The 13,896-nt window shown below is 47.9% G+C and overlaps 1 protein-coding gene across 1 annotated transcript; it reads left to right on the plus strand.

Moving 5' to 3' along the window:
• The first annotated feature begins 703 nt into the window (after nucleotides 1–703).
• Nucleotides 704–5,931, plus strand: ABHD15 (abhydrolase domain containing 15). The gene is made up of 2 exons (XM_080922317.1): nucleotides 704–1,625; nucleotides 3,923–5,931. The coding sequence occupies exons 1-2, from the start codon at nucleotides 772–774 to the stop codon at nucleotides 4,446–4,448; spliced, it is 1,380 nt and encodes a 459-aa protein (XP_080778443.1). The 5' UTR covers nucleotides 704–771; the 3' UTR covers nucleotides 4,449–5,931.
• The last annotated feature ends 7,965 nt before the right edge of the window (nucleotides 5,932–13,896 follow it).

Raw genomic sequence — 13,896 nt, forward strand, 5'->3', positions numbered from 1 at the left:
GTCCTTGGGGGGTGGGCTGAGGAGGTCACAAGTGTCTACCGGCTAGTGCTCGCCACAGAGAAACGACAGCCACCTCCCTCGAACTCGTGGTCAGCGTCAGATGCTTCAGCCAGCCCTCTGGCCAGGTGCAGAGTGCCAACCCTGCTGCGTTATAGAACAGTTATGGGTCCTGACTGGGCTGCGGAGCCAGGCGAAGGAAAGCGATATAAGTCACTAGCTGCAAATACAGCCGCAAGTGGGAAAAGTGAAGCCAGAGAGGGAACAGCGCTTTGCTCCCTTCTTGCTTCCCCCCCCCCCCCATCAATAGCGGATCCTGAGGGTGCAGTGACCCAGGGTCTCCCCTGGCAGCCAGACTTCATAGAGAGCAGGGGTAGAAGCAAGCGCCTCATATTCACCCAGGCCTCCAGCCTCACCCCCACCCCACCCCCAATCCTTTCCTAGCACTCCTCCTTATTCCGCGCTCTCTGGTTGGCCCTCACCTCCCCTCTCCCCCTTTGTAGCCCCGCTCTTTTTCACCCTCTGCTCCTGCTTGTTGCAATCTCTGTACAAAGGGCTGGGGGCGGGAGTGGGAGGGCGGGGGGAGCTCGACCCGAACTGGCTGTCTCCTCCTGGCCGCGACCAATCCGGAGCGCGCGCGCCCTCCCGCTTGGGAGGACTCTTGACAACCGCGAGCGGCCGGGCGGAGCCCCGGGCAGAGCGGGGAGCCCAGAGAGGGAATAGCTCCGCTCCCCATCGCCCAGTGCCTCCCGCCGGGAACTGTCCGGCCAGGCCATGCCTCCGTGGGCGGCTGTCCTCGCGCTGCTGCTGGCAGCGCTCTCCCTGCTCCTCCTGCGCCCCTGGAAGCGCGCTGTCCGAGCGCAAACCTCGGTCTCGGACCACGAGGAGCAGGAGGTGGTAAGCGGAGGCCCCGCGGATCAATTCAGCGACCAGCGCGAATCGCTCCCCGGGGGCTGCAGCCTCCTTTGCAAGCCGTCGGCTCTGGCCCAGTGCCTGCTGCGCGCTCTGCGACGCTCGGCGGCGCTGGAACCCAGCCCGCGCTCCTGGCTGTCGGGGCCCCACCTGCAGACCTTCTGCCACTTCATCCTGCCCGTCGGGCCCGGGCCTGAGCTAGCCCGTGAGTACCTGCAGCTGGCAGATGATGGGTTGGTGGCTCTGGATTGGGTCATAGGACCTTGTGCCAGGGGCCGCCGGGTCACCAACCCTGGGAGCCTTCCTCCAGTGCTGTTGGTAATCCCCAATGCATGGGGACGCCTCACCCGCAATGTACTGGGGCTCTGCCTGCTCGCCCTGGAGCATGGCTACTACCCGGTCATCTTCCATCGCCGCGGCCACCACGGTTGCCCGCTAGTCAGCCCTCGACTGCAGCCTTTCGGGGACCCGTCCGACCTCAAGGAGGCGGTGACTTACATTCGCTTTCGACACCCGGCGGCCCCACTGTTCGCCGTGAGCGAGGGTTCAGGGTCCGCGTTGCTGCTCTCCTACTTGGGAGAGTGCGGCTCCTCCAGCTATGTAACCGGTGCCGCCTGCATCTCGCCAGTACTACGCTGTCGCGAGTGGTTCGAGGCTGGCTTGCCTTGGCCCTATGAGCGTGGGTTCTTGCTGTACCAGAAAATCGCTCTCAGCAGGTGGGTAACGGGAATAGAAGTCTAGAGCTCTGCCTGGTATGAAAACAGACCATTGTGGGTAGGTTAGGGCAAAATTCTCACAAGGTTTCCAAAGCTGTTCAAACCCTATAATTGACATAGAGCTAGGAAAGTGAGTTTCAAAGCCATAGATAGCCCCAGGGCCTCCATCAGGGCCCATTCAGTTCATCTCAGTCTTAGGTGTCCTAGCAACCAGTGGTCAGTAGAGGCCTGCACCTGACATTTACCACTTAGTCCATAGCCAGATAGGTCGGCAAACAGGGCTCTGGAAGTAATTGCAGCTGATTATCTGTCCAGAATGTTTACTTCCAGACTCTGAGCCAGGAGGTAGCAGGAATGAGAAATGTGGCAGCATTTGATTTATTAAAACTCTTTAAACTGACAGATGGTTTACATATTTCTAGGTGAGCCAGCAACACTTATTCACGTGTGTGTGTATGTGTGTGTGTGTGTGTGTGTGTGTTCTTTCTGAGTCCAGGTCCCATAAAATTCAGACTACAGCTGAGGGTGTGTGCCCTTGAACTCCAGATCCTTAGCCTTAGCCTCCTAAATGCTGAGATTACAGGCATCAGGCACCACACATATCTACTAAAAAACAAACAAACAAACAAAAACCAAAAACCAGTAAAGTCTTAGATCTCCAGAGAGAACAATTTTAACACCAGGCAAGACTGTTCCACAGAAACCACTTGAATGACATTTCCGGTCTTTCCTAAGAGATGGCAAAAATGAGGTCAGAGGCATTCTGGCAACAAATAGGAAAACCCAGGACATGGGGTCAGGCCTGGCTCGGGTCAAATCCTGAATTTACAGGGAATCAGCCAGCCCCTGTAAGGCTCACTCCTCCTTCAGTCGAGTGGAATTATAACAGCACCTCGGCAGGTGTCTGTGCACGTTGCATGAAAACACAGGACTCTGACCTGACAATTAGAACTCTTCCTTTTTTTCTTTGCCATTTTGCCTCCTTCTATTTTGAAAAGGTCAAACTCTGAGGCTGAATGAGAGGTGCTGCCATGGCAACCCAGAGGTTTGGGACAGGGACAGGGTACTCTAGTTTAACTTAACTGCCACCATTTCCACTCCAAAATGACCACCTTCAGTGCTCACCATGGGCTCAAGCCAGAAAGTTGGGTAAGGGAAATGGAGAAGGAGCCAGGGCCTTTAGAAACCACACTTCCCGTAGAAGTTTGGGGTGGAAACTCAAGCACTGATCTAAAGTCAACTAACAGGGTTGATTAATCTACCTAAAGAACTGAGCTGCCCCCCCCCCCCCGGCTCCTTGTGACCCTTCTAGCTCTCTCCAGGGAGCTAAGAGGTCTTTTTCCCAGTGCAGTACTTTGCAGGCCCATCCAATAGATTGGTTATAGTCCTAGTTGTTTTCTCTGCCACCAAGCACTTGCTAGGAGTACATGCTCCAGGTGTCACTGTCCCCAACCAAGGTCACACCACCAGGCATGCACATCAGCCGAAAACCACAAAGGCAATGAATGGAATAAAATGGCGATTGCTCATGGGAAAGGGAGACATGCCGCCTCCTAGTTTGGATTGTCCGAAACAGTGAGTTCTATCAGGATAAGCCTCAGAGGAGGCAGGCCGTGAGTTCCTTGCAAAGGGTCAAATTTTGAGGTTACAGGGAGAGCTAGCCCTAGTCAACAGCTGCAAAGTCAAATGTTATCCCTGGGACAAATAGTAAGAGTGGCAGAGAAGATGTGATCATCCCTACAGAGAAGCCAAACATATGCATTATATCAAATCTTCTGATTGTAAATGATGGCCACAATATGAAGGTGGCTTGGGAGACTAGAAAGATGGCCCAGTGGTTAAGAGCACCATTGCTTTTTGCAGAGGACTCTGGTTCAACTCCCAGCATCCACATGATGGCTCACAACCATCTGTAACTCCAGCTCCAGGGGAGCTCCTGATTTGCATGGGTGCATGGCACACATATACATGCAAACAAAACACTCACACACATGAACTACATCTTTAAAAGGGGCTGTGTTGTTTGCTTGTGTGTGCGGGTGGGGTGAGGTGGGGCTCTGACTGAGAGACTGAGACTCATTGACTGTCATTGGAACTCACAGAGATCCACCGGTTCTCTGCCTCTTGAGAGCTGGGATCAAAGACATGTGCCAGCACCAGACCTCTGTTATCTATATTTCAAAAGCTCAACCTCTCTGTGGCTAGGACTCTGGCCTGGGTGCCGCCTCCGCTATGACTTTGCCTGTCACCTAACCTTCTGGTTTCTCTATCCCGTTGTCTTTTTCACCTGTGGTCAGGTATACCTCCGCCCTAGAGGACACAGTAGACACTGGCAAGCTCTTCAGGAGTGGCTCCCTTCGAGAGTTTGAGGAGACCCTGTTCTGCCACACCAAGAGTTTCCCCATCAGCTGGGATACCTACTGGGATCTCAACGACCCACTTCGGGATGTGGATGAGGCTGCGGTGCCCGTGCTGTGCATCTGCAGTGCTGACGACCCGGTGTGTGGACCACCCGACCGCACTCTGCCTGCCGAACTCTTCCACACCAACCCATACTTCTTCCTGCTGCTCAGCAGCCATGGAGGCCACTGTGGTTTCCTGCGCCCTGAGCCCCTGCCAGCATGGAGCCACGAGGTCATCTTGGAGTCCTTCAGGGCCCTGACCGAATTCTTCCGAATGGAAGAGAAAATGAAAGGGCTGAGCAGGCGCCGGACTTCATTTTTAGGGGGCCGGCGTCGCTGGGGAGGTCTGCAGAAGCGAGAGGTTTCCCCTTCTTCCAATCTGGAGGAGATCTTCAACTGGAAGCGTTCTTACACCAGGTGAGGCTTGCCAGAAAGCCTCTGGACCTGTGAGAAAGACCCCCACAAGGTATCACGGGGGGGGGGGCCTCTGGGCCTCTCTTAAACTGGAGAAAGAACTTCCACCCTGATCTCAGTACCTTAAGAAGAAAGCATTGCTCATCCGGCTCAGCCCCTGGTCACTGTCTGCTGTCTTCAGTCACAGGCAGAGTAACAACAGTCCTGGTGAAGTGCACAGACTGGAGAGAAATCCTGCCTCTCCTAGCTGGGAGTCCAGGCAGGATGAACTTATGAGAGTTGATGGGTGGTTCTGTCCCACATAAATAATCATCTTGGTGACTCTGAGTCTCAAGCTGGAGCCATTTGATACAGAAAGGACAGGATGTTTGTGTCTGTGTCCCATTTCCCTCATGTGCTCTGCGGGCTGTGGTTCTGCTCTGACTCGCATATCAGCGCTGGGGAAGCAGGCTGTCACAGATGCCTAGCTCTCCCCAGTCTGAGAAGCCAGCAGAAGCAGGAGATGGTAGGTGGAGGCCAGAAAGCGCTAACTAGACTGTGTCTGTCCCTGCCTCTCACGGTGGGTGAAAGTTCCAGGCTCTTGGCTGGTTCAATCCATCTCCTACAAGTATCTGAGGAGTAGGAGGTGCTATTGCCCAGGGTGTAAATTCTGTTAGATCATGGTTGTGGTAGCCAGGTTAGGCCAGATACACCCACCCCTTCAGTTCTGATTCCAGGAGATTCCTCCAGAGAGCAGCAGCCAGAGGTGTTCCTCCTGAAATGTGGGCTTCCTTACAGTCAGTGACAAGAGTAACAACCCTCATAATAGAGTCTCTCATCAGTTTTCTTCTGGTACCAGCTTCTCCCTTTCCACAGCCAGGCAAGAGATCTGGGAGCAGAGGAGAGAAAAACCCCCAAGAGCTCCATGAAGGCAGCACAAGTATGTCTGGGTGTCTCACATTACAGCTTGGTCTGCTCAATTATTCAAAGAGCTGAAGCTGTTTTCTGAACCTGTTTACTCAGCCACTGAGTGGCCATTTGGTTTTAGGAGGAACAATGGCGAAGACAGAACAGTGAGCTCACAGGGTAGTTTACATGGCTCAGAGTGGACTAAGCCTTTACAAATCATTTTGAGAGCTGGACATCTGGATCCTGTGTTGTTAAGATTCAAAATCTACCCTGAAATTTTGATTTTTACTTATTCATGGTGCTTAGGCCGTGCTAGGTAAACACTCTATTACTCTGGGCTGGCCATCCATCTTTTTTTTTTTTTAGTTTATCAGTGGGACTTAAAGCAGCAAGGCAGGCTCACAACCATCTGTAATGATATCAGATGCTCTCTTCTGGTGTGTCTGAAGACAGCTACAGTGTACTTACAGTGACTCAGTGGTTAAGAGTACTGACTACTTTTCCAGAGGTCCTGAGTTCAATTCCCAGCAACCACATGGTGGCTCACAACCATCTGTAATGAGATCTGATGCCCTCTTCCGGTCCGTCTGAGGACAGCTACAGTGTACTTACATATAATAAATTAATAAATCTTAAAAAAAAAAAAAAAAGCAGCGAGGCGGTTTGAAAGAGGCTCTCATAGCCCAAGGACAAGAATAGCACACAAGGAATACTTGGGCTTCAGTTCCAGGTTTGGATAGCCTTGTCCTACATAGTCTTCGGTTTGTTTGCTTGTTTGTTTGTTTGGACTTTTCTTTTGTTTTCTGCTTGGTCCAGAACTCACTGTGTAGACCAGGCTGCTCTCAAGTATGGAGATCCACCAGATACTGGAATGAAAGGCCTGTGCTCTCCCACCGAGCCTTCTAATCTTCTTCTTTTAGATTAAGAAATGAGGAAGTAACTCCAAGATGTAATCCAGACAACATTCAATCATCTAAGGCCCATATCCTATTGTGAAAGAAGTTTTTTTTCCCCTCTTCTCCACTTCTGGCCCCTCCCCCACACCCTCTTGTGGCACCCTTTCATCATTTCTGAGCAAGAGAAATGAAAAGGAACTGAACTCTAAAGAGGAAGCTCCTCTGTCGCTGGTGAACCACAGCCACGGTGGAAGGCTTGGTTGGCGGATGGCTGGCATATGGTCACCCACTCCTACCCCCACATCTGGGGCTGTAGGGATTTCAGTTAATTAGGGTCCTGCTGTTCCCTGTATGTTATTGGATCCCTCAGAAATAATGGTAAGATGGGAAACAGCCTGGTAGTAGTTCAACCCTAAGACTTAAAGTGTCTCTAATGGCAAAAATCTAGGCAATTTTTCTAGCTCAGCTACCACACGACCCATTTCTTCAAGAGAGCACGTTTGTGAGAAAGCCTGGCTTGGTTTTCCTTTCTTTTTTTCTTTCTTTCTTTCTTTCTTTCTTTTTTTTTTTTTTTAAGCAAGCTTGCTAGTGAAGGGAGTATAAAGACTTTATAGTAAATTTTTTATTCTTTTTGTGGAGCTGGTGGTTAAACCCAGAGCCTTGCACAGATCAGACGGAACTTCACCACGGAGCTCCACCCTCTACCTTAACATAGGCCTTGCAGTCCTCAGAGGAATGGCCGAGCAACTCTTGTTCAGGTTCTTTGGGCCCCAAGTCCCATTCCCATCCCTTGCTTTTTTTTTTTTTTTTTTTTTTTTTAATTTTATGTATATGAGTACACTGTAGCTGTCTTCAGACACACTAGAAGAGGGCATCAGATCTCATTACAGATGGTTGTGAGCCACCATGTGGTTGCTGGGAATTGAACCTTGGACCTCTGAAAGAGCAGTCAGTGCTTTTAATCACTGGGCCATCTCTCCAGCCCCCCCCCCCACATTCCTGCTTTTTACACAGGGTATTTCAGGGAAGGACTTATTATTTTTTGAGATGGCATCTCAGAACATCAGCTGGCCTGCAACTCACTATATAGACAAGGCTGACCTCACCCTCTTTGATTTCTGCTAAGTTCTTACTGCTGATATCAATATGCTAAAAGCTAGGGAGGTGGCTCAGTGGGTTCTGAGACAAACAAGCAAGTTTGGGTCGCCAGCACCCAGCCAAAAAGAAGATGTCATCTGCCTCTAACCTCACACATCCTGAGGGTGGGGAATGGGAGGTGGGTCCTAGAGCTTGATGGGCAGCTAGTCTACCTGATAAGCAACTGCAGGTTCAGTGAGACCCTGGGTCAATGAGATGGGGCTGGAGAGATGGCTCAGTAGTTAAAAGCATTGGCAGCTCTTCCAGAGGACAAGGGTTCAATTCCCAGCAACCACATGGCAGCTCACAACTGTCTATAAGTCCAGTTCCAGGGGATTTAATACACTCACAGGGACATGCATGTAAGTAAAACACCAACCAATGCTCATAAAATAAAAATAAATAAATCAGTTAAAAAAATAAGACGGAGAACAATGGAAGAAGACACTTGACATCCACCACATTGGCTCCATGTATACTTGCACACATTTGTACACACACATGCACACACATATACATACTTACCTGCAATATCCACACACATACCTGCACACATGTACATGTACACACATGTGCACACATACACCTATACACATCTATTCCTGCACATGTGCACACACATCTGCACATGTGTACATGCATATATATGTGTACACATATACCTGTATACATACATGCACACCCAAATGCACAAACACACATATACCTGTACACATGTGTACATGCACACAATCACACACATATACACATCCACATACATGTATGCACTTACATACACTGAACACATGTATACACACATGTATACACACATATACACCACATATGCATGCATGCACATACAAGACACAAATGTACACACAACTGCACACATGAGTACATGTGGGCACACTCAACTATACACATGTATATACACCCACATATACACAACTATACACATATGTATATACCTGTACACATGTGTACACACACAAACATACCACATATATGTGTGCATGTACACATACATAAATGCACAAACACATGTACAAACACATACCTTGACACATGTGTACAGGGACACACATGCACACACACTGTACTAAGCTGTGTACAGCTTTATGATCTCATAGAGACTTAGTACTTATATATCTATGTTTCTAGAGAAGTGGCTGGAGACAGCAGTATAAGAAAGAAAACACCAAAATACTCTCTCAAGAAGACATTTGTTTTGTGTAAAGACATCCTTTCTAAGACCCAAAGGCTGTTTAAAAAGAGATCTTAGACAGGAAGTGCTGTCTTGGCTTCATGTGTAACCTCAAAGCCACCAGCATCACACAGTGCTCTGTGCTCATCTTCCATCTGAACCACCGAGCCTTTGTTAGTCAGAAATATGTGAGCAAGCAGACCACATGGGGTCACATGATCACAACGTTTACAAGATTTTGCAAGGCCAGAAGATGAGGTCAGAACATTTTATGAGTTATCATGGTTTGCTTTGAGGAAGGTTTGAGAGGGTAGACCCAAGGAGTCTATGTGCCTAAAACCAGAATGAATGCCTCCAAACTAGCGAGTCCCATGTTTTCATTGAAGATATTCAAGCTAGACTGCTCTTTGGCATGTATGAGGAAACACACAACTAAGACATGAGAAGGGCCTAGATCCAATTGAAGGTGTTGTTTTAAGATTTAACTTTTATGGAAGCTGGAGAGATGGCTCAGCGGTTAAGAGCACTGACTGCTCTTCCAGAGGTCCTGAGTTCAATTCCCAGCTACTGCCTGGTGACTCCCAACCAACTGTAAATGGAATCAGATGCCCTCTTCTGGTGTGTCTGAAGACAGTGTACTCACATACATAAAATAAGTAAATATTTTTAAAAGATCAATTTGTATTATCTTTACTTACCTATGTGCAGATGCTTTGAGAAAGTGAAAGTGAGAGACATTGGATCCTCTGGGTCAGGTGCTGGGAATGGAACCCAGAACCTCTTCAAGACTGGTTCATGCTTTCTGACCACCATGCCACCTCTTCTGCTAATGAAGGTCTACAAAGTTTCACATACCCCAGACCAGCTGTCTAGCAGACAGTGACCTTGAACTGCTGCCTTTCCTGTCTCCACTTCCCCACATTCTGGGATTACAGGCCTGTGCCACCAAGCCTGGCACCTTAGAGAATGAGACAGGAAAAGGTTTTTGAGGCCAGTCTGAGCTACTTAGTGAGGTCCCGTCCCAAAAATCCAAGTGAGGGAGGTGAGAGAAGAGGGGAGAGGGAAAGGGAAAAAGGAGGGAGAGTGGAGAGGGAAGGGGGATAAACTAGCACACACGCATGCTCATATACACATCTTGTCTTTTTCTGTAATAAGGTGATAACTGCTAAGCTATAGTTGTTGTTTTTTAATTCCCTCCTAATCCTTTGCCTCTGAGTAAATTGCCATTTCCTGCAACACTGGAATGTTCTTAGTGTTTTCAAACAGGTTCTTACTATGTGGACCAGGCTGGACTTGAGGAAGCTGCCTCTGCCTCCTAAGTGCTGGGATTAAGGGTGTGCACCATTTACACTCAGCCCTGCTGTCTGTTCTTCAGTCTTTAGGATCAATTGTGTGCTCTTGCCCTCTAAGTGCTTGTGCTCTGACAGCTTACCTGCTAAGAGGCCCACAGAGCCTCCTGCAGGCACTGGCTGTTCCCTCCTTCTCACCAGGAGCAGCTGTTTAATCAGCCACCAGGCCTCCTGCTCTGGGCTAATAATATCTCAGCAGGCTTAAAATTCTCTGATCATCAATGGTATCTTCTTAGATGAGTTCCAGTGTGTAATGCGTGTGTTGCAGGACTTACATAATCACTTGAACATAGAGGTTCTAGCTAATTCTTGTGTGACTATGGACAAAGCCAGATGTGGTGGTACATACCTGTAATCTCGGGTTGCTGAGGCAGGAAGCATTTAATGTTTGAGGCTACCCTACTACATAGCAAAACTGTTTCAAAGGCCCACTTCCTCAAAAATTCATTCAGTGACCCTAAGAGGTATTTTATTAGTCGACTATTACTAATTATTAGTTTCAGGAAAAGGCTGAAATTATGCATGAGCTTTAGAATGTAAAGTCTGATAGGTAGTGAAAGCAGGTAGAGGACATTCTCCAGCACAGATTCCTCAGCCAGAAACCAGACACCTCTGGGCTGGAGAGAACACTTAACTGCTTTTCCAGAGGTCCTGAGTTCAAGTCCCAGAAATCACATGTTGGCTCACAACCATCTGTAGTGGGATCTGGCACCCTCTTCTGGCCTGAAGGCAGAACACTGTATACATAACAAGTAAGTAAATGTTCAAACAAACTACAACAGCAACAACAACAAACCCGAAGACCTCTAATGAAGCTGTTTCTACTTTCAAACCAGACACACTGAAAGGACCTAACAATTAGGATGCGTTACAATGCTTTTTAGCCAAATTGTATTTCCAATAGATTGAAGGTCTGAGATGTGAATTTTATTATTTTGTGTGTATGGTGTATGCACATGTGTGGGCACATGCCCCAGTGTGTCCACCAGGAGGCCAGAGGTCTCCATTGGGTGTCTTCACATTCCCTTATCTTTGAGATGGGGTCATTCATTGAACCTGAAACTCCCTGACTGGCTAGACTGTTAGGCCCCTCCTGCCTTCCTTACCCGCTCACCAACTGCTGGGGTTGCAGAACACTTAGCTTTCATGTGGGAACTGAACTCTACTTTACCCACTGAGCCTTGTCCTAACCCTCCCTATCTATTCCCCCCACCCTGAGATGTAACTTGTGTTTTCCAAGACAGGGTCTCTATGTGTAACTGCCCTGGCCATCCTAAAACTTGCTTTGTAGACAAGGCTGACTTCAAACTCAAGAAATGTCTGCCTCTGCCTCCTGAGTGCTGGGATTAAAGGCATATGCCATCATGCTCAACAGGGTGTAACTTTTAAGATCTCACAATTATTGATGGGGTTAAAACCTGAACCTAAACCAGTGTTCTTTTGTATGTGTGCATGTGGATGTGCATGCATTGTGATTGGTGGATTGGTGGCCAGAGGACCTCAGGTGTTCCCGTTCTTTTCTTTTTTTCTTTTTCTTTTTTCTTTTGAGACAGGGTCTCATATAGCCTAGGCTAGCCTCAAACTATATAGTTGTTGGGGCTTGAAATTCTAACTCTTCTGTTGCCTCTTCCTTAGTGATAGAATTATAGTTATGCACTATCACACTTGGATTATGGACTGGAGCTCAAAGCCTTGTTTACTGTGCAGAAATTCTGCCAATCTCTGCATAGCCTCAGTTTTCACCCCCTTCCCCCCTGTTTGAGACAAGCCTTTCACTGACCTGAAGCTTGTCAAGTAGACCAGACTAACTGGCCAGTGAGCTCCAGGAATCTGTCTCCCCTTCCCTCACACTTGGATTATGGCTGGCTAATTTTTTTAATATTATTTATTTAATGTATATGAGTACACTGTCGCTATCTTCAGACACACCAGAAGAAACATCGGATCTCATTCCAGATGGTTGTGAGCCGCCATGTGGTTTCTGGGATTTGAACTCAGGACCTCTGGAAGAGCAGTCAGTGCTCTTATCCGCTGAGCCAGCTCTCCGGCACCAGCTTTTTTATTTTTAATAAAACAAGTAATCAAGGACTATTTTCAGCAGATTGATAGGGAGCAAAATGGGAAGTACACCCTCTGGAGTGAAAGGCAGACTCCATGGAGCAGCAAAAGCTTTTCTCCTTGGGAGATTAAATTCAGGTCTTCTTGACTGACTGAGTTCCAAGCCACCCTCCCCAACACATTTTTCTTTTTGTCTTTTCCTTGATACAGGGTTTCTCTGTGTATCCCTGGATGTTCTAGCACTTGCTGTGTAGACCAGGCTGACTTTAAACTCTTTTTAAAATTCTTTTGCACTGGAATTTAAATCTAAGGTATCAGGATTGCCAGGCCAACACTCCCACTGTTACAATCCCAACCAGCCAGCTCTAGTTACACTGTAAATAAATTGCTTTTCCTTGACAAGTTCCTGTCTGGAATGGTAATGGAACATGCCTATCTTAGACTTTGTAAAACATGGTATCAAATGCAGAAATTATGGAGCTGGAAGGTTGGCTCAGAGGTTAAGAGCACTGGTTGCTCTTCCACAGGATTTGAGTTTGATTCCCAGCAACCACAACCATCTCTAACTCTAGTTTCAGAGGACCTAATACTCTCCTCTGCTCTCTGAAGGTACCAGGCACACATGTAGTGCCCAGGCATATAAACACCCAACTTCCCCACAAACCCTACCCCCCCCAAAAAAAAAAAAACTAGCATAACTTTCTGTCTCTTTGGAGCTGTTGGGAGGGGAGACATACATTCACCTTTAAAAAAAGAAAAAAGAAAGAAAAAAGGCCTCTCCAGAGAGAGTGTGTAGCCTACACACACAGCTGATAGCATCCTCAGGGGCCTTGACTCCCTCTGTTCACCAAAAACGAGTATCTGGGAAATGCCATTATTAGTAGCCAGTCCATAAACAGAAGACTGCTGTTCTGGAGCATCCCTGAGTGGTAGCTAGCTAACATCTGTAACATCTGTAACGTTTGTTTATATTCTTGCAATCTGTTAGGAAGAGGGGGTAGGGGAAGGGTGGAAAAGAAAATCTTTCCTGCTATAAACTCAACAGTGGAAGCAAAGCAAATTCAGTTTGTCTACCACATAATTTCACAGACACATTAAAGTCAAATGGCACATACCACCATTCAAGTAGTAAAAATGTGCCATGTTTCCGGTTGTTCTCTAGTTAATATCATAGGTAATCTAAAACACACTAAAGATTGATACTTAAGTCAGGCCTCCCTCATGGCGCACACCTAAAAACCCAGCAATTTAGGAGGCTGAGGCATGATAATGGAAAATGTAAGGTTAGCTGGGGAAACTCAACAAAGACCATGCTGCCAGGATTCTGTAAACCCACTCCTTGCCTCAGTTACCTGACACTATAAAAGGGTCTGCTTGCCTCCTCCTCTCTCGCTCTCCTCTCCCCACACCCACAAGTGCTCACAGCCTGCCTCTGCTTCTCTACTCCTCTCTGCCCCTACTACCCTCTTAACTCCCCCCATGCCCTGAATAAACTCTATTCTATACTATACCATTGTGTGGCTGGTCCCTCGGGGGGGACTCCCAATATGGGTCCCCCAGAGGCATCCCCTTTTCCCCCAGGCCTCACCTATCTCCATGGGTCATACCCCCCCACTCTTCATCTTTTTCCTAACACTGGTGCCGAGACCCGGGACATCATCTTTTTCTTTATATACACATCACTGGTGTCCCGTTTGAGAAGATTAGATTTCCTTAAGACCAGATATCTCTTTCTCCTTTCACTTGCTACAGTTTAATCCTTGTACAGAGACAAGCTAAAGAGGCCACGTGTGGTAGCACAGACCTTTAACCTGACCAGAGGCAGAGGCAACTTAAGAGTTACAGGCCAGTTACAGTTACAGTCTGGTCTACATGATGAGACCACCCTCCACCCCACCCCCCCCAAAAAAAAGACAAAGCAAAGAGAGAACTGGTAAGATGACT

This window comes from Micromys minutus, assembly GCF_963924665.1.
Source record: "Micromys minutus genome assembly, chromosome: 10".
Lineage (NCBI taxonomy): Eukaryota > Metazoa > Chordata > Mammalia > Rodentia > Muridae > Micromys > Micromys minutus.

Bases quoted from the DNA above. Each gene is read 5' to 3' on its own strand.
- ABHD15 (XM_080922317.1), top strand. From the start codon at position 772: ATGCCTCCGTGGGCGGCTGTCCTCGCGCTGCTGCTGGCAGCGCTCTCC. The intron at 1,626-3,922 runs GTGGGTAACGGG...ACCTGTGGTCAG, and splicing joins CAGAAAATCGCTCTCAGCAG to GTATACCTCCGCCCTAGAGG.